The following is a 24,763-nucleotide window of genomic DNA, read 5'->3' on the forward strand; positions in this document are numbered from 1 at the left end:
CCCCCCATCTCAAAATCATTAATCACACAGGTAACATGCACAGGTTCTCGTAATTAGAATGCTGACAGGCTCTCTTGCAGGAGCCATTATTCAGCCTATGATGCTCAGCTAGCCCAGATTTTAGAAATTGATGATCTGGGCCCTAGAGCAAGGGTGCTCAATTATGGCTACACATTAGAACCACCTGAGGAGCTTTAAGAAAAATAACAACTCTGTCTTGCTCAATTAGAATATCTGGAATCTGGGACCTGGGCTTTGGTACTGAAAGCTCCCCTGGGGATTCTAGTATCCAGCAGCTGACCCAGGAGGAGCACCAGGAAGAATCCTATGTTCTTCTACAAGTGAAGGAGAGTGCTACAGAGTACAGTAAGCTTTGAGGAAAATCCTCCTCAAAAAGTCACTGACCACTTCCGGAAGGGAACTGTATCTTCAAAGAGGGTGTCTGCCCATTAGAATAATATCTTGACTTTGCAAGGAGAGGTTGGTTAAATAAAAACTACAGATGTTCTGAACCTGAAGTTATTTTGGATTAGCACTCCCCCCACCAAGACCTCATTTAATTTTAATTACCTCTTCAAAGACTCTATTTCCAAAAATAGTCAAATCCTGCCCTTTGATGATGGCTAATCATCAAAGAAAGGCAAACCAAAACCACAATGAGATCATCTCACACCTGTCAAAATGGCTATCATCAAAAAGTCCACAAATAACAAATGTTGATGGAAGCAACCTAAGTGCCCATGAGCAGATGAAAGGATAAAGAAGTGGTATATGTATACACAATGGAATATTAGCCATAAGAAAAGAATGAAATTCTCCACTTCATGGGGTGCTAGGTTCCTCCATGTAGTATAAAGTGATGGTGAGCGGCTGTTGAAACCAAGTGGGGTATGTGAAATCTCCTGTGGCTGGTACCAGGGGAAGTGGACACAGGGTAGGGGTTGGTGTGAACCCTTTTGGCATCGTTGGAAGTAACCATTCTGGCTGGGTAAGCCAACATTTAGATAAAATGCTTACACAGTCTCAGAGAGGAAGTCAAACCATCTCTTCTTTTTGAGGAGTTTGACTTGGTGGTCTGCAAGTGGAAAAGTGTGGGATGAATCAACTTGCTGTTAAAATCTAGCAATGGCCTTGATGGACCAGGGGGTCCTTATTTCAGAACTTTATTTTGTGTAGTGAAGAAGTCCTGGCTGGGCAGAATTGGCCCAGAAATTCCATCTCAGACCTTGAACACTTTTCCTAAGCATTCCTAGGACTGCTTGGACTGAGGGCGATGCCTCTGGCCTAGGAAGCCTGGTAAGTATGCATGAGATCATGCATGGACAGCCCCCTCCCTTCCAAGGTGGTTCACTCAGGTGCCCAGAGTTGCTGTTTCCATGCTTGCTCTGTGACCTTGGTCCAGAACTTGAACTCTGAGGATCAGTTTCTTCATAACATGGAGACAAATTTCTAATAGGTTGTGGTGTTTTAAGTTTTGTGTTTCTCTTTCCTCTTTTATAAAATGGGTGTTACACTATAGGGCCCATCTTACAGGGTGGTTGTGTGAAAATTAAATGAGGTAAGGCCCCTGGAGAACTTGGCCACAGTGCCTGTGACATGTAAATGCAAAGACACAGTTACTTTATCAAGGCAGGTACTGAGCTGACCATTTGAATTTAGAGGCTGGAGGGGAATGACAGGCCACTGGTGCTTGGGAGTTTCGTCCCATAGTTATACTTTACCATGGAGCCAGCAGGTGGCGACATTGCCATATCTTGGCACTGCTGGCCTCCGTCTGCAGCAAGAAAAAGGTTAGGGATTGAGTTCCCTGGTGTGGCTGTACTCAGTTGCTACACTTGTCCTGTGTCCCTTCCAAGATATGGGTTTTGAGAAACAGCTTGAGCCAGTTTGACTGGACGGGCTCTCCTGCAGATAACTCCAGTGCCAGAGAACACATCCTGGCCTTTCTGATGAGCTGTAACGGCTCTTGTTCTCACACTCAGTACTAAATATTCCTCACTGAGGGCTGAGTTAGCAGCTACCCAGTGCATGGTCATCATGCAGCCAGAGTGGTTTGGGCTGAAGCTTGGGGCTGCTGAGGGTGGGCTCCAGGGCACTGAACTTCAGCAAGACCCCAACTGGCATTTCTTATTCACTGCTGTGAGGCTGGGCTGGCTTGCCTAAACAGAAGGTGGTTTCAAAACCAAGTCTGGTTTGTTTTGTATGTACGAGTCTGAGTCCAGTGTTAGATCCAGAATGCGAGATGCCATGGCCCAGGGGAACGGCCAGAAACAGCCAAGTCAGAGTGGTAGTATTTTTAAAAAAAAAGGAAGCAAAAAAACACCAGACGTTTCCATGAGTAGTAGAGTCCCCAGAGGGTAGGCTGAGAGTAATTTCAAAGTCAGCAACTCAGTTCGGCGGTCTGAGGTGATGACATGGGCTGGACAGTTCATTGCACCCCCTACCCCATCCCAACTATGATCTGTGGTGCTTTGGCCTTACATGAAATGATAAAATAAAGACACCAGCTAGAGGATGGGTTAGGATTTCATAAAATAGTGCGATTTAAAAAATTTCTACTGAACTGAAATGAATTTAAACCCACTGACTTAAGTGAACACTTCTGTTGATTTGAAAACTGCAGTCCTGTATTGATTAGTCTTTACCTACAATGTTAAGTTGTAACAAAGAAAAATGTTGACTTGCTGTAGAATATGTAACCTGCTGTGGTTTCAACAATGTACCACAAGGTGGCAGCAACTTCAAAAACTGGTTTAGCCACCTGAGGAAGTCGTGAGATGCTTTCCAAGTATTAAATCATGTAACCTGCAGTTCTTTGTAAAAATCTTACTCAATCGCCCTTTTTCTTATTTCGTTGATTTATTTTTCTAGGAAATAGGGCCAGAGAGGTAACTATTTTCCCACATACTAGTATAAATCAACTGTGTAACCTGATCTCAAAATTATTTAATTCAGATGTTCAGTTAATTTTTAACTTTGGAGTTTTGTTCTCAAGGAGCTACTTCCGCTGAGTAGAAATTTTACTCAAGTGACAATAGATTTAAAGCTGTTCATTGAAAAAAAAAATGCTCAGGTGACTTTTTATTAGGTTTCTATTTCATCTCTGTAGCCTGTTGCTGACAATTTAAATAGTATTTTTCCTTTAGGAAGTATCAACCCAGGGAAACCTTCGTAATGATTTCAGTTATTTCATTTTTAGTTAACAGTTTAGTTAATATATTTAGTTATCTTTGTAATTGTTTTTGTTCAAGTGTCTTAATCATCAAATTAGATTAACTCTATAGGGTAATATCAGGGTTTTTAGACTCAGATTACTTCCTGAAGACGAGGACAATTAAGTTAATGTCTGAAAAATGCAATAAGACACTTGAAAATAATTTGGAACTACAGACCTTTGAATTACTTACTTACACTTACATGTATATGAATGACAGTTGGATTTCATAAATATAGAGGTTAACTTTTCATGCTATTCCAGATTCCTCTGTGATCCCTTACAGCTCTGATTTTAGTGGCATAGGAAAGAAAATCTCTCGTTTCTTTATCAAGTGCGGTAATGAGGAGAAATCCTTACCAAATGGAAATGCTGAATATTTTCTATCCTAGTTGTTTTTTGAACATTTATTCCATCACGTATTTAGTAGAGATAATAAAATTGGTTAGAAAGTACTTTCTCCAACCATATTTACCTATTTTTAGGTTTGGCTTTATGATTTAAACTAGTTGAAGTACGTTTCCATGCTAATTTGTTATTTAGATAGTCAGCAAAAATGTGATTTAGTCCGAAAAGGTGACTCATGCTTTGGTTATTTCTGGAATATAGAAGGCTTTCGAATGTTTGCTGAATAAATGATTGCTTTTCAGGAATGTTCAGATTTTTAAAATAACTAGGGCTTACCAGGAATGGAGAAGAGCATATGAGTATGGATAAACGAATTTGCTTAAAATAGTGATTTTGTTTCTACTGCAAACTGATCAAATGTGATATCTTTTTATTGTCTCCTTCAGATTGGAATAATTGGTGGGACAGGCCTGGATGATCCAGAAATCTTAGAAGGAAGAACCGAAAAATATGTGGACACTCCATTTGGCAAGGTTAATATCCAGTTAGTGGAGACATACTAGCTTTTTTCTTTCTCCTTGCTGGCTTGATTTTTAAGTTAAAAAATTTTTAAAAATTGCTTTTGTCTTGGCAGCACAGGGCTGCCTGCCCCAGGCTGAGATAGGCCACGAGTTTCTGTTACTGGGCTCTGCCATCTGAGACAGTATCCCTGAGATTGCCTTGGACTTGACGACTGAGAACATGGCTTTTAAATGTGTACAAATAATTTCTTAATTATATCCCTAGAAGCCAGATGCCCATTTCAAACACAGGAACTGTACTCTCCAGATCACTGCATTCAAATCAGCTTCTAATTTGGGGCCTATCGGTCATACCACAGTCTGTAACAAATGGGAGGAGATATCTAATGGCCTTTTCTTAGTAAGCCCTGGCCCAAAGGGGGATTTGGGGGGAATGAGAACACAACTGCATAACTGAATTGGAAATAAAACACTCCTCCTTTTCTATTAAAAGGAGGCTGTTTAGTTCTCCCAGCTAGGGTGAGGGTGTCTGCCTTCTCCTAACTCCATAGGGCTACTTCCAAATGCTGTTTCCTCTGATCCTCCTATGAAGATCCCTGTATTTGGCAATCCCAACCAAACCGTCCTTTTCAGCCAAGTCCTTAGATTTGATCCGGTATCCTCCAAGTCCTGCTGTCAGCTTGTTCACTTCTTAGCCTCATGTTTTCTTAACCTCCTAGGTTCTCAGACTTTCTCCTCCATTACCTGAGGTCATCTTGTGGCCATCTTAGACCTGGTTAACACAGCAAACGGTTCCAGTGCTGAGTTCTTAAATTCCCTGATAGGGGCCTCCTATTCCTTTTGCATTTCACTCTCACACCTGTTCTTGAACCTGCCAAATAGCCTTGACACATCTGTGTATGATCAGTGTGGCATCAGAGTCCCCAGGGGTGCTTGCTACAAATAGATCTTACTAAATGGTACCTACCCACGCACGCTTCTAAGTCTTACGAATCTCTGTACTGGTAGAGAGGGCTCAGTAAATATTGAGTGACTAAGTTGATCCATCAAATCGAGACTCTTTCACTTCTTTGAAATATACCCTCGGACCCCAAGTTTCTATGACTCCTACTACAGATGAACAATTGAAATGGCAGCTTTTTGATTGTTTCTATATGTGTTTTTAAATCACTGACTTGTAACCATTTTTCACTGTGTGCAGCCTTCTGATGCCTTAATTTTGGGGAAGATAAAGAATGTTGATTGCGTCCTTCTTGCAAGGTAACGTATTTCAAGCTTTTGAATGTTACTACTAAAGAACATTTTAAATTTAACTTAAATTATGAAAAGTCATGATGCAGGTATGAGTTTTTAATGTGTCGGTGGAGCCATAGCATCTGAGTCATCTTTATCGCTTACAGTTTCAGGGTAGGTTTTACTGACTTTGGAGATTAAAGATCCTGCCTATCCCCCCTTAGGTTGGGAAAAGGTTTAGAACAATCCAATGAGTGATGCAATGATTTGACTAAACTTGAAGCTCTGCTTTCAGTTCTAGCTGCAAGAGGAAATGTTTTCTTTTGTTCTTTTCTGTCTTTTATCTTCTAGTTAACAAGATCGAGAAAAACTGCTTCATTCATGACCCCTTGTGTAGTAATAGTTCTAGATTTGTGGGGAGTGGGTTTCGGGTCACTGAAGTGGGTTCTCGGTGGTGTCTACACCCTTATTGCCTTATTGACAAGGCTCGTGCTGTTCCCTAAAGAGAAGAGCAAGTCATTTTATCACACAGTTAGAAATTAGTCAGACTGCATGTATTAGCTTTCTATTGCTGCATAACAAATGACCACAAATTTAGCAGCCTGAAATAGCATACATCATCCCACAGTTTCCAGCTAACCCGAGTGTGGGCACAGCTCATCTGGGTCCTCTTCGGGGTCACACAAGTAAATATTGTGTCACATGGGTATATTTAAGTGCTTGTTCTTATCTGGAGCTCCAGGCCCTCGTTCAAGCTCATGTAGGAGTTGGCAGAACTCAGTTCCTCAGGGTTGAAGGACGGAGGCCGTCCGCTCCTAGAGGCTGTCCATGTTCCCTGCTTTGTGGCCCTCCCCGTGGGCAGTTCACAAGACAGCAGCTTACTGCTGCAAGGCCAGCAGGAGGGCCACGTAGTGCATGCTGGCAGGCTGGGGCCTGATCATGGGAGTAAATCCCAGCACCTTCCGCTGTGTTCTGTTGGTTGAAAGCATCTCAGGTCCGCCCACAGTCGAGAAGGAAGGAATTATTCAGAGCATGAAAATGAAGACCACCCTAGGGTCTGTCTGCCACACTGCATTTTTGAAACGGAAGTGGCTTTGCTGAGTCCAGTAAAACTAAATTTTAGTTCTAGATGGTCGCATAGGGTTGATTTCAGGCAACCTTCTTTGTTGGTCTGTGGTCATTGCTGGAGAAACGCTTAATTTTTTCCAGACTGTAAGAGAAAATGGTTCGTGTTGTAGCCCCATGGTGAAGGTTTTATACTCTTGCCAGCTGAAATGAAGTGTGTCAGACTGTGAACCACTTTATGCAGTGGTTCTTAACTCCTTTTGATATGTGAATTTCTTTTGAAAATCTAATCAGAGATTTGGAGACCAGCCTTAGAAAAAATGCATGTACAGTAGTCCCCTCTTATCCACGGTTTCAGTTACCCATAGTCAACTGTGGTCCAAAAGTATTAAATGGAAAAGTCTAGAAATAAACAATTCATAAGTTTTAAATCTTGTGCCATCCCACCCCCTCTGCTCGGGTCAGGAATCATCCCTTTGTCCAGCGTATCCACACTGTGTACACCACCCACCTGTTAGTATAGGAAAAAAACATAGCATATATAGAGGTCAGTACTATACGCAGTTTCAAGCAGCCACAGGGGGGTCTTGTAACGCATTTCCTGTGGATAAGCGGGGACTACCATACTTTCTGGGCATTCATGGACTTCCACCTTCTGAGAGGTCGTTTATGACCTTGGGGTAAAAACCCTCATATGCTAATGCTTGTCTGCAATTATGTACAAATTATTTCTGTATTCTTAATTCTGTTGTTGGTGAAGAAGAGACATTAAAGTTTATTTCAAAATATCAATATGGGAGCCTGTGCTCCGCAATGGGAGAGGCCACGACAGTGAGAGGCCTGCGTACCGCAAAAAAAAAAAAAAAAAAAAAATATCAATATGGAATGATACAAGGGATATTGGATAGCAACCCTGTGGTGCAGGGTTTTTTATTATCCATTTTACAGATCAAAAAAAAAAAATGGGGGGCTGAGAAAGCTGAGTGATTTTGATGAGGTCACACAGCTAGTAAGTGGCAGACCTAGGATTTGAACCCAGGCAGTTTTACTTCAAAGCCCAAACTTTTAATCATTATTGTACAAAGTGAGATTTTTGTGTGTTGTTACTTCCTTGAAAGCCTGTTTCTATATTATCACATGTGAAGACGACTGGTCTCTTGACACTTAGCCTTCCTGTGGCAGAACATTACCTGTGATGTTCGTACTTTTTCAAGCAGCTCAGGATAATTTTAACTCTCTGTGAAATACTGCTTATAAATATACCCTCTAACGTGTGAATTTTTAAAAGTAATTTTAAAAATCAAGTTCCCGTTACTGGCTGTTTCCTGGCACACTGGGTGTGTGGGTGTGGGTGTGTGTGTGGGTGTGTGAGAGAGATAGGGGGAAAGAGTGTGTGTGTAAGTACTCAGTTTTTCATCCAACAGATTGAACTACTCATATGGCAAGTCCAGTTCTAGGCACCAGCAGGGAAGACAGATAAGGGCCTCACCGTCTCAGGGCTGATGCTAGTGGGAAGGATGGACACTGAGAAGGAAATATATAGTTTGAGTGGCCAATAGGTGCCAGAAAGAAAAATAAGGTCAAGGGGTAGTGATGTGATGGAGATGCAGTGGTCGTGGAAAGCACTCCTCTGGGGAGGTGATGTGGGAGCTAAGCAGCGAGGCCAGTGAGGCTGAGCCCCGGTGGGAAGGGATAAAGGTAAGGACTGACGTTGCTGTTTGTAGGCTGGGCCCAGATGATACGAGCACCATGGCAGAGTGTTTGGATTTTGTTTGAAGCGTGACACGAAATCATTAGTGGTTGTGTTAAGTGTGCTGGGGCTGCCATAACAAGGTGCCACAGACTGAGTGGCAACAGAAATTTGTTTCCTCACAGTTCTGGAGGGTAGAGGTCAGAGATCAAGGGGTCAGCAGGGTTGGTTCCTTCTGAGGTTGGGAGGGAAGGATCTGTTCCGGGCCCCTCTCTTTGGCTTGTACCTGACTGTCTTCTCCCTGTATCTTCACATGTTCTTCTCTGTGTATGTCTGTGTCTTTTTATAAGGACGCCATTCGTGTTGGATTAGGACCCACTCTAATGACTTCATTTTAACTTAATTACCTCATTAAAGACCCTGTCTCCAGATATGGTCACATTCTGATGTACTGGGGGTTCGGATTTCAGCCTACGAATTTGGAGGGGACATAATTCAGCCCATAACAGTAATGATGAGTGAGGTGATCCATTCTTGGACCATACCTGCTGATGTCATCATAAACAACTGGGAAATCTAATATTTTAAATGTTTCATTAATTTCTTTGGGTGATCAGGCAGAAAAGAATAGAGAGATGAGACTGGAAACTTGAGTTTCTATTTTGGGTGTTTCTTCCTTGGCACCTCTTATTTTCTGTGTCATGGCTTATGAGATACCAGATGCCTCAGATTCTGGGGTGTTGGTGCCCCACAGGATAGACATGGCATATTTTCCTGGAGAGTGAATTCTAAGTAAGCTATTACCTACTCTTGATAGGAAAGTAAACTATGAAATGTAAATGGAGTCTGCACTTTATTTATTTTTATTTTCGGCTGTGTTGGGTCTCTGTTGCTGCGTGTGGGCTTTCTCTAGTTGCGGCAAGCAGGGGCTACTCTTCGTTGTGGTGCACAGGCTTCTCATTGCGGTGGCTTCTCTTGTTGCAGAGCACGGGGTCTAGGCGCGTGGGCTTCAGTAGTTGTGGCACGTGGGCTCGGTAGTTTTGGCTCTTGGGCTGTAGAGTGCAGGGTCAGTAGTTGTGGCGCATGGGCTTAGTTGCTCCGCGGCATGTGGGGTCTTCCCGGACCAGGGCTCGAACCCATGTCTCCTGCACTGGTAGGCAGATTCTTAATCACTGCACCACCAGGGAAGTCCCGAGTCTGCACTTTAAAACCACATAGTTTATACTTGAAGTAGGCTGGTTATTGCCTGGCCTGTTCTCACTCTTCCTCTGCCAAGGAAAGCATTTTGGTGGGAAGGGCTGGAAGGCACTGCTGTAAATGAGTTTTCTTTTCCAAGAGTATTAAAAATGCCCTGCTCGGGCTTCCCTGGTGGCGCAGTGGTTGAGAGTCCACCTGCCGATGCAGGGGACACGGGTTCGTGCCCCGGGTCCGGGACGATCCCACATGCCACGGAGTGGCTGGGCCCGTGAGCCATGGCCGCTGAGCCTGCGCATCCGGAGCCTGTGCTCCGCAACGGGAGAGGCCACAGCAGTGAGAGGCCCGCGTACTGCCAAAAAAAAAAAAAAAAAAAAAAAAAAAAAAATGCCCTGCTCACTCCTCTACCATATTTAATATATTTACTCTCTTTCCTTAGGCATGGGAGGCAGCATACCATCATGCCTTCGAAAGTCAACTATCAGGCGAACATCTGGGCTCTGAAGGAGGAGGGCTGTACACATGTCATAGTGACCACAGCTTGCGGTTCCTTGAAGGAAGAGATTCAGCCTGGCGATATCGTCATTATTGATCAGTTCATTGACAGGTGAGCAGTCGTCTAAAATGCTCAGGCTCCTCCTGTACAATCGTTCTCAGCTCAAGTGGACAATGTGTGGGGACTTGTGGGAAAGGGGACACAGGCCCACAGATAGAAAATAGAAGAATCATCATGAACTCTCAAGTTCCTAATTCCCAGCTTCAACATTTATCAATTTGTAACTTTAAAAGAACTTTTTAAAAAACAAATTAGTTAATATTTCCTTAGTATTAGATGTCTAGGCAGTGTTCTCTTTTTCCCTATTGTCTCACAGACTTTTTTTTTGTAGTTGGTTTGTTGAAATGAGGGTCCAGAGAAGGCTTTTTTTCTTTTTTGTCCTATAGTCTCCCCACATGCTGGATTTTACTGATTGCATCCTTAAGCCTCATTTAGTGTCTTCCCCTGTCCCCTGTGTTTACCGTAAACCAGTGCTTAACTCCGGAGGCCTGATTGGAACCAAGTTTGAATTCTTGGTGAGAATCTTTCTGCATCATATCAGGAGGCACGTAATGTCTGGTTGTCTTTTTGTGATGTTAAGATCAATAGTTGGTTCCTGAGCTAGGGATATTCTGTTACTTAATTGCACAAGGAATCTACAATGTTCCTTTACCAAAATATTGAACAATAATGGACTGCCAAGATCCTGGGCTTTCTCTGCATTTAGAAGTAGTTGAAGAAGGGCTCCCCTGGTGGCGCAGTGGTTGAGAGTCCGCCTGCCGATGCAGGGGACATGGGTTCGTGCCCCGGTCTGGGAAGATCCCACATGCCGCGGAGCAGCTAGGCCCGTGAGCCATAGCTGCTGAGCCTGCGTGTCCGGAGCCTGTGCTCCGCAACGGGAGAGGCCACAACAGTGAGAGGCCCGCGTACCGCAAAGAAAAAAAAAAAAAAGAAGTAGTTGAAGAAGTCATAAGAAAAGGGGTGGGGCTTCCCTGGTGGCGCAGTGGTTGAGAGTCCGCCTGCCGATGCAGGGGACACGGGTTCGTGCCCCGGTCCGGGAAGATCCCACATGCTGCGGAGCAGCTGGGCCCGTGAGCCATGGCCGCTGAGCCTGCGCATCCGGAGCCTGTGCTCCGCAACGGGAGAGGCCACAACAGTGAGAGGCCCGCGTACCGCAAAAAAAAAAAAAAAAAAAAGAAAAAAAAAAAGAAAAGGGGTGGTCTCCTAGGGATCCCATCCTCCTGCTGCCCCACCTCCCATTCCTGGGGGAAGTAACCACTTCCCAGAATGCTCTGGATGGAGACAGGTAACTGCAGTCTGCTACTTGAGCCAGAGCGGTGGGGAGAAGAACCACAGAGAGTAAACCACTTGGTAGCTCCTATCAGCATCCCCCATCCATTCACCCCGACCATCACCTCAGTCCATCCTACTCTTCCAGTCTGTTAACTCTGGGCTCGCTGTACCCAACGCCTCTCCTACCTTGACTGTTATGGAAGGAAGGTTTATTCAGTCCTGTTCTGTGTGTCTTCTGCTTTTCAGGTATTTAAATATTCCCTAGTCCATCAGAAGCATTGAATGTTACCTGATGAAATGAAGCTATTAGCTTGAACCAAATGAAATTGCCGGTTCTGTAAGCTAGAAATGGTTGAATATCAGTAATTTCATGTGGTTCAACCTAATAAATAATGAGGATAGACTAAAATCATTACATGCCCCTCCCCTTTCATTTTTCCTATCATTTTTCTGCACCTGACACTGTATGTTTTTCATCTTCCCCTCTAGAATGTAAACCGTGTGAGGGCATGGACCCCATATGTCCTGTTTGCCACTTTATCCCCAACACCCACAATACTACCTGGCCTGTGGTTGCTCAGTCAGTATTTTTTGAGTGACTGAATGAACATGATTGTTCAAAGGGAGAGGGAGGCGGCTGGAGTTTGTGTTTAGGGGACATCCTGATCAAAATCTCTATGGCCGTCAAAGACGTGTTTGGGGGTAATGACCTAAGAAAATGGGTGCAATGTGGTTTTTTTAATAATGCAGTGCACAAAACTCTAGAATGATGTGGATTTATAAAGTATGGTAGATGGTACTGGAAGGAAAAGTTTGGCTTGGATACTAAGCCTGGGATTAATTTGTTACTTACGTGGTGTAACTGTACACTGTTGCATTTCCCAGATCTTTGTCTCACATGTAGTAAATGTAAATGTTTCACATACTGGCTCTCAAGAAAGCAGGTGGGGCACAAAGAGAATAGAAAGAGAACAGGCGTTGCCATCAGATCTGGTTTCTTTCTGCCTTGGCTCTTATTAGCTGTGTGACCTTAAAATCTTCCGGTGTCTGTTTTCTTCTATGTGCCATGTCTATAACCTGCCTCCTTAGTCTTGCCTTGGGAGTTCTGAGTCCCTGGCGAGCGCCTTTTATGAATCTAGCCTGTGGTACCTGCCCAATAAATGCCTTTACTGTGAGTCTGGGCTGGAGTATGTCTGCTAGTTAACGTCACTTGGTAAAAACAGAAAAAAAGGTCTGTTAAAAGGAGGATCCCCTAAGTAAGTAACATTTAGAATGAAATCTCAAATTTTGTATCAATTATATATTGCAACAATAACATTTTTGATATATTAAGTTACATAAGGTACTAAAACTCATTTTACCTGTTTCTCTTATACCGTTTTGATGTGGGTGCTAGAACATTTTAAATGACATATGTGCCTTGCATTATTTTGCTATTGGAGAGCATCTTCTAAGTGTTACTGCTGCTGTTTGAGCTATGTGGTTTCTGTTACCCAGGCTTGAGAATGTCTTACAGGAGAGGAGGATCAGAACTTTTTGTCTTGTGAGAAATGCCCTACATGTGTTGTACTGACAGCACTTTTTTATTTTAACAGAGTAAATCCTGGTGTGTTAAGGCAGGCGTCTGAACCTCCACTTAGTCCTATCATCAGGCATGAATGGTGAGCTGCAGGCTCTGCTGTTTACAGCCTCAGTGCCCATAGCTGTAACCACAGCCCCAGAATATTTGATAGGACTGCAGCATCCTGCAGAGGTGCACAGAGGATTAGAGCTGTGGGGGCAGGAGCACTGAACTCTAGAAGGGTCATCTTGGCTCTGTTTGGCCTCAGGCAGATCACTTTACCTATGTGGGCCATCGTCCTCTCTTCAAAATTACAGGTTGAATTCTATCACTTAAGCTCCTTTTCCTTGCACTGTCCATGGGTTCTTCTCCAGGGATTGATCTGGAAACACATTTTTGCTTACTACTGCTATAACTTTGCCAGCACATCATCTTAGAAAAAATATCCTCATCCTAAAGTGTCTTCCAAGACTAGAGGGACTGTTTTAATCTCCCTGACATACATTTGTGATAAAGAATCAAAATGGAATAGTATGGCTATTCTTTTTTAATAGATGGCAGAACTAGAGCATCTTGCTTTCTTTGCCCTCAGTGCTCAGCATAGGGGGAAAAAACACCAACCTGGCTTGTCAACCATGCCGTGCATAACTTAGAAGTCATTAAGATTTAAGAGTGACAGGTAGCTTTGATTTTTATGGTTTTTAAAATCATTAGATGCCTATAAGCTAAAAATGAAAAATACCCTTGAAGGTGTCTGACAGGCTGAAAGCTCTTTTAGGAAAATAAGATCATTCTCTTCTGAAAATCATTGGGTTTGCTCATGCTACATTCCAACCTGTGAAAACTTGAAAGCCTCGGCATGAGAAAAGGGGAATCCTGGGTGTGGCTGACCTGGAGAAATCAGGACAGCAGACAGGTGGGGAGAGGAGTTGGTTCCAGTATTTTTGGGTGTGTGTACTCAGTCCTTTCATCTGTTTCTCAAACATGCAAGGAAATAACCTTTGCTAATATTTAAAGTGAAAGTAATCTTTCATTTGTGATTAGGGCTGCTGTAGAAAGGAAAATGTATGTGGATCTAGAACTTAAATGCTGAAAGAATGTGTTCTCTGGTCATTTTCGCATGTGTGTTGCACAGTGACAGGTTTCCTGACTCTTCCCTTATCCTGGACCCCATGTGCAATATTCTTCACAAACCAAAAATTTTAAATAGTAATTTATACCAAGAATTTGTAAGAGGCTCGCCCACAGTAAGTGTCCTCAGTGCCTGCTTTGGGCCTCCTGATATACTGGGGGATTTTTGGTTGTTGTTGTTTTGTGGTTTTTTTGCAGTACGCGGGCTTCTCACTGTTGTGGCCTCTCCCGTTGCGGAGCACAGGCTTCAGATGCACAGGCTCAGCGGCCATGGCTCACGGGCCCAGCCGCTCCGTGGCATGTGGGATCTTCCTGGCCCGGGGCACGAACCTGTGTCCCCTGCATCAGCAGGTGGACTCTCAACCACTGCGCCACCAGGGAAGCCCACTGGGTTTGATTTCTTCTACTTGGTGGAGGTCCCCACCATCAGAGCCATAAGTCATTTGGCAATTCATGATAAAACATGGTTAAGAATGGGGCTTGTTCTGCTTCTTGACCATTATTAAACAGTCCATGTGAACTGGGGAGAGAATGTGTCTGTCTGACCTTTCATCTGTTTTAGGATTGTGAGGCTATTTCTACTTTAAAACGATCTTATAAGGGAGACACTCCCAAGATTCATAATTTGGGGTAGTTCTCCTGTGGTACAAACCTCTGCCCGTGTAGGGTACATCTGGCTCTCACAGTGTCTCTGGTGGGGAAGCAAGACTGTCTGAGTGACGGAGAGAAAAGACCTCATAGGGAATCCAAGTTGATTCCCTCCCCATAATCTGGCTTTGCACATGAAACAGAGACAGAAATCTGAAAGCTTAGCTACTCTCAGGGTTCCACTAAGGCTTTTCAGATTGTTTCTCTACTGTGCTTTATACCTGCTTGCATCCTTGTGTCTTCTGATCTCCTGTATCTATTTGCCACTGTCCAGGAAGCAGCTGGGACAGCCAGCGGCTTTACTTGCTCAGTGGTTCTGCTGTTACCTCCCTTCCTGCTGGTGGAAGCACCTCCCTCCTTTGAGCCCAGCAGGATCAGTGGTAGGTGTTTTATGAAGCTGGATCCTCCCTGCCTGTGGTTTGGTGAGGGCTCCGTATAAGACTAACCAAATTCTGAGACAAGACTTAGAAATTTAGAGGCATAACTATGCATTTACTTGGCTTTTTTTTTTTTTTTTTTTTTACTTGGCTTTTGTTTTGTTTTGTTTTTGCTTTTCAGCCTTGCAGGTAAAGACATAACCATCCCTCGCATCCCACCCCACTTTTAAGGCCTGACTTGGATGATACATTATAAAGTGGAGTATAGAAGTGATTTCTAATGAGATTTTTGCTATTATAGAGCAAGCAACACTGTTTCCCCTAGATGCTTTTTTCAAAGCATGAGGCATTTTGTTGTCTCTTCCTGTTTTCCTTCTGTTGCACATACCCTCCATTGTCGACCCAGTTGTTGTTAGATACTCCTAGAAATTCATTTGTCTGTGGGGGGTGGGGACTGATTATATGGCCTCTCTTCCACCCTAGACTAGTAACTTTCCGTGCCATGGAAGGTACACATGGGCAGGAGATTCTAGCAACTTCCACATATGACCTTTCTCCTTTCACCATCAATCCTGAGTATCATCATTGGAGGGAATTCAACTCACCTTATTTGTTTGTTTATTTATTTTTAAAGAATTAGTTTTATTTATATATTTATTTTTGGTTGCGTTGGGTCTTCGTTGCTGTGCACAGGCTTTCTCTAGTTGTGTTGAGCAGGGGCTACTCTCTGTTGCGGCGCGTGGGCTTCTCATTGAGGTGGCTTCTCTTGTTGTGGAGCACAGGCTCTAGGCGCGCAGGCTTCAGTAATTGTGGTGCATGGGCTTAGCTGCTCTGCAGAGTGTGGGATCTTCCCAGACCAGGGATTGAACTGGTGTCCCCTGCATTGGCAGGCAGATTCTTAACCACTGTGCCAACAGGGAAGTCCCTCACCATATTTATGAAAGGAACAATTAGATATGCAGAGTGTTTGGAAAGATGCCCACATTATATTAAGTTAAAAAAAGGGCTTCCCTGGTGGCACAGTGGTTGAGAGTCCGCCTGCCGATTCAGGGGACACGGGTTCGTGGCCTGGTCCAGGAAGATCCCACATGCCACGGAGCGGCTGGGCCCGTGAGCCATGGCCACTGAACCTGCGTGTCCGGAGTCTGGGCTCCGCAACGGGAGAGGCCACAACAGTGAGAGGCCCACATACCGCGAAAAAAAAAAAAAAGATGCATACTAGTAGGGTCCCTTAAACTGCTTCTGTCACTACCAGAAATATCTCAAGGTGAAGCTGGGTAACATCTGTAAGGATGAGAATAAGATTCTTTCTTTTTAATAGCGGCCTCTATCAGGAATGTTTAAGGTGTTTGGGGGTTTTTTGTTTTTTGTTTTTTTAACAGTGAGAAAAATATGGCCAAAAAATTAAGATTAAAAAAAGGCAGGATGTAATTCCTAATGCCAAGTATTTTCTGCAAAATGCTGTTAACACAGTGGCCTGAGGCCCCTGGTTAGGTTCAACTAAAAGAATGTGGTGGAAGAAGCCCCAGCTTGGAAGTGAGGACATCCAAAATTGTATCCTGGCTCTGCCCCCAAATTCCTGTGTCACTTAGTGTCCTCATCTGCTAAATGAGGGTGTTGGATTGATTCCTAAGAGTTCTGATGCCCACCCTCTTAAGAGAATTATTTTCTCGCTAGAATCGGGAGAGGTTGGGGGTTGGGATGAGCGTTGGCTGGTGATGCACACTTACTCATCAGGAAAGTCCCGCTGTAACCACAGGGGTAAGGGATGATGTCAGTTTATTTCCCTCTCCCAAAGACATAGCCCTGCCTTGGGCTTCCCCCAGGGTTTTACAGTACAAAGTTCTTAGCCATCCTTGGAAGGTAGGCCTAGAGGTTGAGGTGTGTAATGATGTCAGTTTCTCAGTCTTTCAGCCTCTTGGGCACGGGGTTTGTTCTTACCAATAGAAATGGAGGTTTATGATAAAGAATTATACAGGAAGCCTTTGCTTAGCTCTTTCTCCCATTCCTGTCAGCAGCTACTTTGAACCCTTTCTGTTCTCTCACAGCTTCCTGCCCATATCCTTCGCTCTTGGTTGAGAACATTGCCTCTTTACAAGAAAACAGATGGTATTAGGCACAATCTCGCCATCTTCCTTCACCCTCCCTTTCACCAGTTACTTGCCTCCCTGTTCTTCTTTGTCATCTTGCTGCTGTCCTTGAAGTGGGAGCAACTGTTCCCTGTGTGAGGTTAACTCTGTTCTACAAACTACCTTCTCACCTTATATCCTTACTGTTATTTAAAAAATGCTATAAGCTCCCAATGTTTGAGTTCCTACCAAGTACCACAAATCAATTAACCCTATTTACCACATACATGGGTCGTTTCCTCAGTTTAAATTGAGGGAACTTAAGCTCAGAAATATTGGTCATTTGCTAATAAGTGGGACCTGTGGGGTTTGAATTAGGTTCATCTGCAAACCCTATGACCTCAACCACTCCTGACACATGGACTTCCAGCTCTGGCCTCCACCTTGAGATCCATACTGGCTCCTAGATACAGGACAAGGTCCCAAAGACACCTCACACTTTGTAATTCACAGTTCATTAATTTTCCCCCTTGGTTGTCTTCTAACCCCACACCTTCCCCTGTCTCGAGCTCCCTCTTCTCCACTTGGTAAGTTGCTAAGTTGGTAATACCATCGCACTGCCATCTACCGGGTGATCGCTGCTGTGGATCTGTCACCCCTACATCCAGTCGGTCTCTAAGTCGTGCCCATGTGTGTCTTGAATCCACCCTGTCATCTGTCACCACTACCCTCATCTGGGTTAGTTCTTAACATTTTTACTTCTCCCAGCTTGACTCCCCTCAAAGCTGGTTGCCATACTACTCCCAGAAAATATAACAGGAAGGAAGACACAGTCACAGGAGTGCTGGAAACCAAGCTCAAACAACTGCTACCCTCTGGGAGGGCTTGCCCCGGAATCTGTTACTGAGTGTCAGCTCGTATGCAGACTTCTGAATAAGAAGGGCTGTCCCTGGGTAGAAGACCTCAGCTATTCAGCTCTTCCTGTAATTTGATGTAATTTTTTCCTAGTTCCTTTTGTCATTGATGGTAATGATCTTTGATGTGTACTTAAAACTATCTTGTCCCCTTTGTGGTGGTTTCTTCACTGCTTTTGTACTTTGCATCCCTGCTCATTTCCCTTTCCCCAGTGAAGTATTAATGTTTATTATCTGGTCATCTCTGGTCTTTTGAACATGAAGTCAAGTTATTTCTGGATAATTATGAAGGGAAAGAAAAATATTAAGTTCTTCCCACCTGTGAGATGCTGTCAGGCCCTGGATAATTAACGCACATACCTATTACTGGTAGAGATGGTTAGAATCGTAATAGAAGGCAATCTGACACATTACTAAAGTTTTCAATATGCATGCCTTTCCAACCAGCCTTCCCCTTTTGCAGCTTGCAGTGCTAAGAGTAAATGCACCAAACGATGCATTCTTCACTTAGGGGCACTCATGAGATAGACTGTTTGGGTAGACTTTAAGTGATATGGGTAGAATCATTTCCCCGAAACCAAGCTGTGTATGAGCAGCCCTTGGCCCCGCTTTGCCAGTAAATTAACCGCCTCGTGTTCCTGTGTGCTGAGGCTCGTGGACGTGCTGTGCTCCAGAACCACCTTGGAAGTGTGCGGGTGTGTTTGCTTCTGCTGTGGGAAAAGTATTTTCCCTCATCTTGTTTGCAACTCAGCATTTCCTCAAAGGAAAACTATTAACAAATGGCTGTCTTTGTGCCAATTCAAGGATCTTGATCCAGAAAGAACCTACTGGTCAGTCTTTCTCTGGGCTTTGTTCCCCCACTGTGTCTGAAAGTGCCCGGTATTCTCTCCCTGATGGCCTTGAACTCATTTCTCTTGCCAGTACACAACATCATTTTGTCTTCTTCACTCTTCCATATGCAGTTTGTTGTTTGTTTTGCTAACTTTTCTCATCACATATCCCCGTTTTGGGGGTACCCTTGACTTGAGACCCGAGTACGTCTGCTCTGAAGTTGGCAGACGAGAAGTACAGAAGCAGATTTTCTACCAGCAGTAGTTACTCGGGCTGAGCACTTGCTTCATGTGTTCTTATTCAGTCTTCACACAGTATTTACCCTTCATACTTCCCCATTTAAAATATGAGAAGACTGATAAGGTGAACACAGGTCAGAGTGACTCTCTCCTGGAGGCACACAGCCAGCCAGGGAGCAGTAAAGCCAGTCAGTTGGGCAGTCCCTGAAGTCTACTTCCAGTGGATATATATCCCAGGCTGATGGTGGAGAGGGGGGTGAAATTAGCAGTCCCTTTGCCTCGCTAGGAGGCTTCACCAATTGAAGCAAGAGTTAGGGGCAGAGTTGCATTGCGTTAACTGTGTTAAACCATATGAGCACATGTATTAGCTTCCTATTGCTGCTGTAACAAGTTACCACAAACTTAGTGGCTTAAACAACACAAATTTATTATCTAGTTCTGCAGGTTAGGAGTCTAACATGGGTCTCAGTAGGCTAAAATCAAGGGCTGCATTCCTTTCTGGAGGCTCGGGAGAATCCCTTTCCTTGCTCTTTGCCACCTTCATTCCTTGGCTCCTGGCCCCCTTCCATCTTCAAAGCCAGCAATGGCGGATCAAGTCCTTTTCATCACTAGTACTGACTCTTCTGCCTTCTTCCACATGTCAGGACTCCTGTGATGATACTGGGCCTACCTGGTTAATCCAGGATAATCTTTCTAAGTCCAGCTGGTTAGCAGACTTAATTCCACCTGCAACCTCTGTTGCCCTCTGCCATGTAAGGTAACATATTCATATGTTCTGGGCATTAGGGTGTGGATATTCAGGGGTGTAGGGGGGCATTATTTTGTTTGCTGCCACATGCCACTTTCATAGCTTGGTAGGACAGAGCCGCCACCCCTAAACTCTCATCCTTGGTCTAGGTTGCTTCTGGAAGGTGTGTGATCCTTCCTGTTCTTCTCACCCACAGCCTGAAACACAGCTTCCCAATGGATCCAGCCAGTCTGACGTTGTCTAAGGCTAATTTTTTTCCTGTGGCCCAGGAAGAGATTCCAGTTCTATCTCTTGATGGGAGGAAGAAGAGATCTCATTAAGGGCCCCCTTTATCAGGGAAAGGTGCTCACCTAGGCACGGCTGCACACCTAGTTTCTGCCCTCAAGAAAAATCTGCAAGTGTCTTCCATTGATGAGCTCCTCCATGTGCTTGCTTCTGCTGCGCCTGTGTCCATCGGTAATGTGACCTGGGTGAATACTGTAGGCCGGATGCTGCATCTGTTCCCTCATTGATCCTCAGGGCAATAGTAGTAGCACTTTGCAACAATTACTGTTTATCCCCAAACGTACATTTGACATATAAATGGAGGAGTTATTGCATCACCCTATTGGGATGTAGCTACCGGAGGTTTTTTGCGGCCCTGTTTTAAACAAGGGTGTAAGTGGATGTTGCTAATACCTTATGAAGAAAGAACTCAGGGAGGTTAAGTAATTTGCTCAAGGCCACACGAAAAATCAGTAACAGGATTGAAATCCAAGTACAAAACTACATTTTCTATATTTTCTCCATATCCATCAGAAAACTCCACTTGAGAGTGAACTACTGTTTTGTTTATAGAAGAGCTCTTTTGACTGGAAATAGGGAGTGAACAGGCAGGAACCCCCTTTAACACAGGCTCAATGAGGTAACAGTCCCCACCGTGTGGGACGTCCTTTGCTTCTTGCTACATTACAGAAGCTCTCACTTCTCCTTAAAAACTTTCAGGGGGAGGACAGGAGATCTTAAAATCACATATATTTTCATTTTAGGATTTCACTTGGGTGGTGTCCTTCAGTCACTTCACTTGTGATTGCAAACCCCATTGCTCTTGGTCTGAATTTCATTCAGCATAATCATGCCTCATTATTTTATGCGAAATAGGAGTACTTATAGTGATTTAAAATTAGATCATTACTTTTCCTTGAATATGTCACTGTTTGAGTTATGCAGAACACCACAAGTAGGTGGGCAGTCTGTGTGAAGAGATGTTTCTTATTGGCACTTTCCCTCCTGGGATCTTAACAGCATAACCCTGAACCTATTAGTAATACTGGTATTGAAGTCCCTATTTCTTCCTCGGGGCTACCCCTCCTGCAAGGTTGGGTGCTCTGAGGCCCCATTCTCAGCTACAGCTTCTCCTTGGTGCTGACTCCCAATTCAGTCTCTAGCCCAGACCTCAGTTCTGAGCTGCCGTGGGATATCTAGGCATCAGGGCTCACTTAATCCTTATAACACTCTTATAAATGGGTGGATGAACACTACATTTTGTAATTGGGAAATGAAGAATCGAGAAGATATGGTGGTTTGCTATAAGCCTTAGAGGTGGGAGTTAGGGAGCTTTGTTTAAAGAGAAAAACGTAAAATGTTCCAGTTGAGAGGGAATTAAAACTGTAGGCAGTTAGTATCACATGTATATAGCATAACATAAGGAATAACTAATACATATTATGTCTTAAGGTAAATGTTCAAAACAGAGAGAGGAGTAATTAGGCAAAGAAGGGATGGAGATAGAGAGGGACAGAGATAGATAAGATGGGGGTGTTAACTGCATAGATGTCTATTGGGGTATAGCCACTGAAGGGTTTTGTGGCCCTGTTTTCACACTTAATCATGGTTGTAAGTAGGATTTTTGCTAATACTTGACTCACTGAAGGCTGAAACCAAGCCAAAGCTGGAATATGTGGAACCATCTTATTAGTCAGTTTTACAAAAAGAGAAAAGCCTCTGTTTATATAGGCTGGAAGAGTCATTTGACCTGTTCTTCGGTGCCATCTGAAATTGCTTTGGGGTTAACTTAGCCTTTCCCTTAAGACCCGTGTATGATAAGGGGTTGAGAGGAGCACAGACTGGGTTTTCATTCCTCCCAATCTCTGAGGCCTAATCTCTGAGCAAGGTGGCTTTGGTGCCAGCTAGTGTCACTGTTTAATATGTGATGGGGAGGAAGTAACAGGTTAACTTTGATAGGTGGACATGCCAGCTGTGTAAACTGAACCAGAATATTTCTCCATGCCGTTGCCTACCCTCCCACGCCCGGAAGCAGAAATGAAGTGATTTGCCTTCAGCTGTTGGTTTTCCCTTGCCGTGTCCCTCCCCTGCTCTCCCCTCTCTAGGGAAATGAGGACTTTCTTTTCTATATTACTCATGAGTTCAAGTTTAGAACAATATAATGGATATAGGAAGTGCTTTATTCTGAAAACTTTGAGAGAGAAGTTGCTGGGTGACTTGCCACTGGCTTAATTTTACCCTCTCTCCTACAGGTTCAAAAATGTTTTATCAGAAAGTTAACTTTAGAACTTTCATGAGACTTTAGAACTAATTCTGGCGGGTAGACGCATAAGCTTAAGTAAGGGAGCAAAGAGACAAATGATTCTGAAATGTGGAGCTGGATGAATGGCTGCTTTCTTCAGTGGGTCAAAGGCATGAAAAAATAAGGTTGAGGGCAGAGGGCAGGAATTACTCTCAATTTAGTGACAGGGCAATCAAATGCAAAGTTTGGACTGTGTTTGAACATGAAACTAATCAAGCAACGGTTTAAAAAAAGATTTTTTTTTTTTTGAGGACACCAGGGAAATTTGCACATGGTCTATATATTAGGTGATACTGAGGAATTAATGTCATTTTTATCAGCTGTGATAATGACATTGCCGTGGAAAATACTCCACATATTTTGGTCCTTCTGAAGTAGGGGTGAAGTGACAAAGTCTGGGATTTGCAACAGATGGAGCAAGTTTGACAAAATTTTGGAAACTGTTGAATCTAAGTGATATATAATGGGGTTCACTATACAATCCTCTACATCTGAGATGATGGAAAATTTTCATGTTGACTTCTTAAGTGTTTTACCTGGCCTCCTGACACCACAGTTGAGTTGCATCTACAGTTCAGTGTGGTTATCCTATTACAGCCACCAGACCACAGACACTTTAATTCCTGTTGGGAAGCACGTTGCCACCAACCCAGAGCCAAAAAAGCCAAATACCATCCAGAAGCTCTTTTTCGTGTTGTTGTTTTTTTTTTAAAAAAAAAAAAAAGTTTCCTTCAGCTTATCCAGAACTATTGATTCTGGAGTGAGGACCCAAGATATCGACCTAGATACAACTGATTACCAGCCCCCAGAGGGTGGGAAGGTGGCTTTTTAAAAACTACCCTTTTTTATTTTATTTTGTAGGACTACCAGAAGGCTTCAGACCTTCTATGACGGAAATCATTCCTGTGCCAGAGGAGTGTGTCATATTCCAATGGCTGAGCCGTTCTGCCCTAAAACAAGAGAGGTTCGTAATATTTCTGGAAGGTGCACCAGAATAAATCATGAGGGCTTGGGGTGGCATCTAGACGTAGAATTAACTGGCCAAGCATGTGGTCTCTCTTCCCCTCTCTAGCTTGCTGCTTACTCAAGGTTTTATGAAGAGTTGTTTCCCTTTGCTAATAATGTCTCCACTACTCTCAGTCATTTGTAAGATGAATCACTCAAAGTTGCAACCTACTTTTTCTTTTTTCTTAACTAAGTTTTGATTTTGCTGTCAGGATACCTTTTAAAATAATTTAGGGTAGCATAGTATGTCTAGAGTATACAATCTGGAACCAGATTTCTTATGATCAGGTCTTTACTCTTCAGCTTAATTGGTGTGTGTCTTTGGACCAAAACCTCGGGTTTGGTTTCCTCGTTTGTAAAATAAGGTGATGATAACATGTACCTCGTAGGACTGTGAGGGATAAAAGAGTTATTTACTTATAAAGTGCTTTGAGTGCTGCCTGTTAGTTATAAGACATCCAGTGACTGTTAACTGCTTTTATGAATTAAGTTATTAATAATCTGTAAATTGTCAGATTGGCATCATTTGCCTTTGAGCTGAGTTTGGCTGTTACTGTCCAGCTTCCTCTCCAGGATTATAGTAAGATCTCAGGACTAAAGGGGCAGCCCTACAAAAGCCAATGGTGATATAAAGTGAGGAATCACAGCCTTAGCTTTCAGAGAATAAAAATGGCTACCACAATTCAAAAGTCCATCCATGGTACTTTTCTTATAACTCAAGATTTGAAAGTCAGGTGCAACCCAGTAGGTCAGAAGTTATTGTCAGAGACAAACTGCCTAGTAAAATCTACTTTATAAAATAACTTAGACGATACAGATACCTAAACATGTTAATCATTCAGGTGATTTTAACACCTGAATGTGGAAAGTAGTATATGTTCAGCCTTGTATAATCATGTAAAATTAGCTTCCTTACAGTTAAGAGCTAGGGCACCTTAACCTCACTCTGGTCTCAGAAATCTAGAATCCAAAGCCAGGCGTTGGAGCCATTTCAGATATATCACTGCATATTGATTCTCTGTGACTTCTGTGAAAGCACCTTTTTTACTTCTTTAAAACAAAAAAAAGGGCAGGTTAACTTCTAAGTGTGAGTTTAGAATACATTTGACCCTTGAACAACGTGAGGGGTTGGGGCACTGACCTACCATGCACTTGAAAATCTGAGTATAACTTTACAGTTGGCCCTCCTTATCTGCAGTTCTGCATCCAAGGATTCAGCGAACCACAGATTGTATAGTATTGTAGTATGAATTTATTGGAAAAAATCCATGTATGAGTAGACTGCACAGTTCAAACCTATGTTGTTCAAGGATCAACTGTGTAAGTTCCTGGGTAGTTATCAGCAGAATATATCAGAACAATGTAAGTCTGAAACACAGATCTGTCCACAGAATAAATTTGCTCTCCAGAGGAAGGTAGATGTGTGCAATAACATTTTTGTCCACTTCAAAATGGGGGCAGCTTGGGAAGAAATAGACTAGGGAGAGAATATGCATGTTAGTAGGAAATCAGAGGTACTGCCCAGTGATGTGGGTACTAGGAGTAGAGGTGGGTAAGGGAAAAGTGCTAATGATGTATGCA

At 43.4% G+C, this 24,763-nt stretch overlaps 1 protein-coding gene across 2 annotated transcripts in view; it reads left to right on the forward strand.

Annotated features, from left to right (window-relative positions):
* Positions 1 to 24,763, forward strand: part of MTAP (methylthioadenosine phosphorylase) — a 39,163-nt gene that overhangs the window by 4,025 nt on the left and 10,375 nt on the right. For both annotated transcript variants that reach the window (XM_060014841.2, XM_060014842.2), the window contains exons 2-5: positions 4,009 to 4,095; positions 5,285 to 5,343; positions 9,705 to 9,872; positions 23,039 to 23,141. In XM_060014841.2, the coding sequence (XP_059870824.1) occupies positions 4,009 to 4,095; positions 5,285 to 5,343; positions 9,705 to 9,872; positions 23,039 to 23,141 (417 nt within the window). The remainder of the gene's footprint in view (positions 1 to 4,008; positions 4,096 to 5,284; positions 5,344 to 9,704; positions 9,873 to 23,038; positions 23,142 to 24,763) is intronic.

Source organism: Delphinus delphis, chromosome 6, assembly GCF_949987515.2.
Source record: "Delphinus delphis chromosome 6, mDelDel1.2, whole genome shotgun sequence".
Lineage (NCBI taxonomy): Eukaryota > Metazoa > Chordata > Mammalia > Artiodactyla > Delphinidae > Delphinus > Delphinus delphis.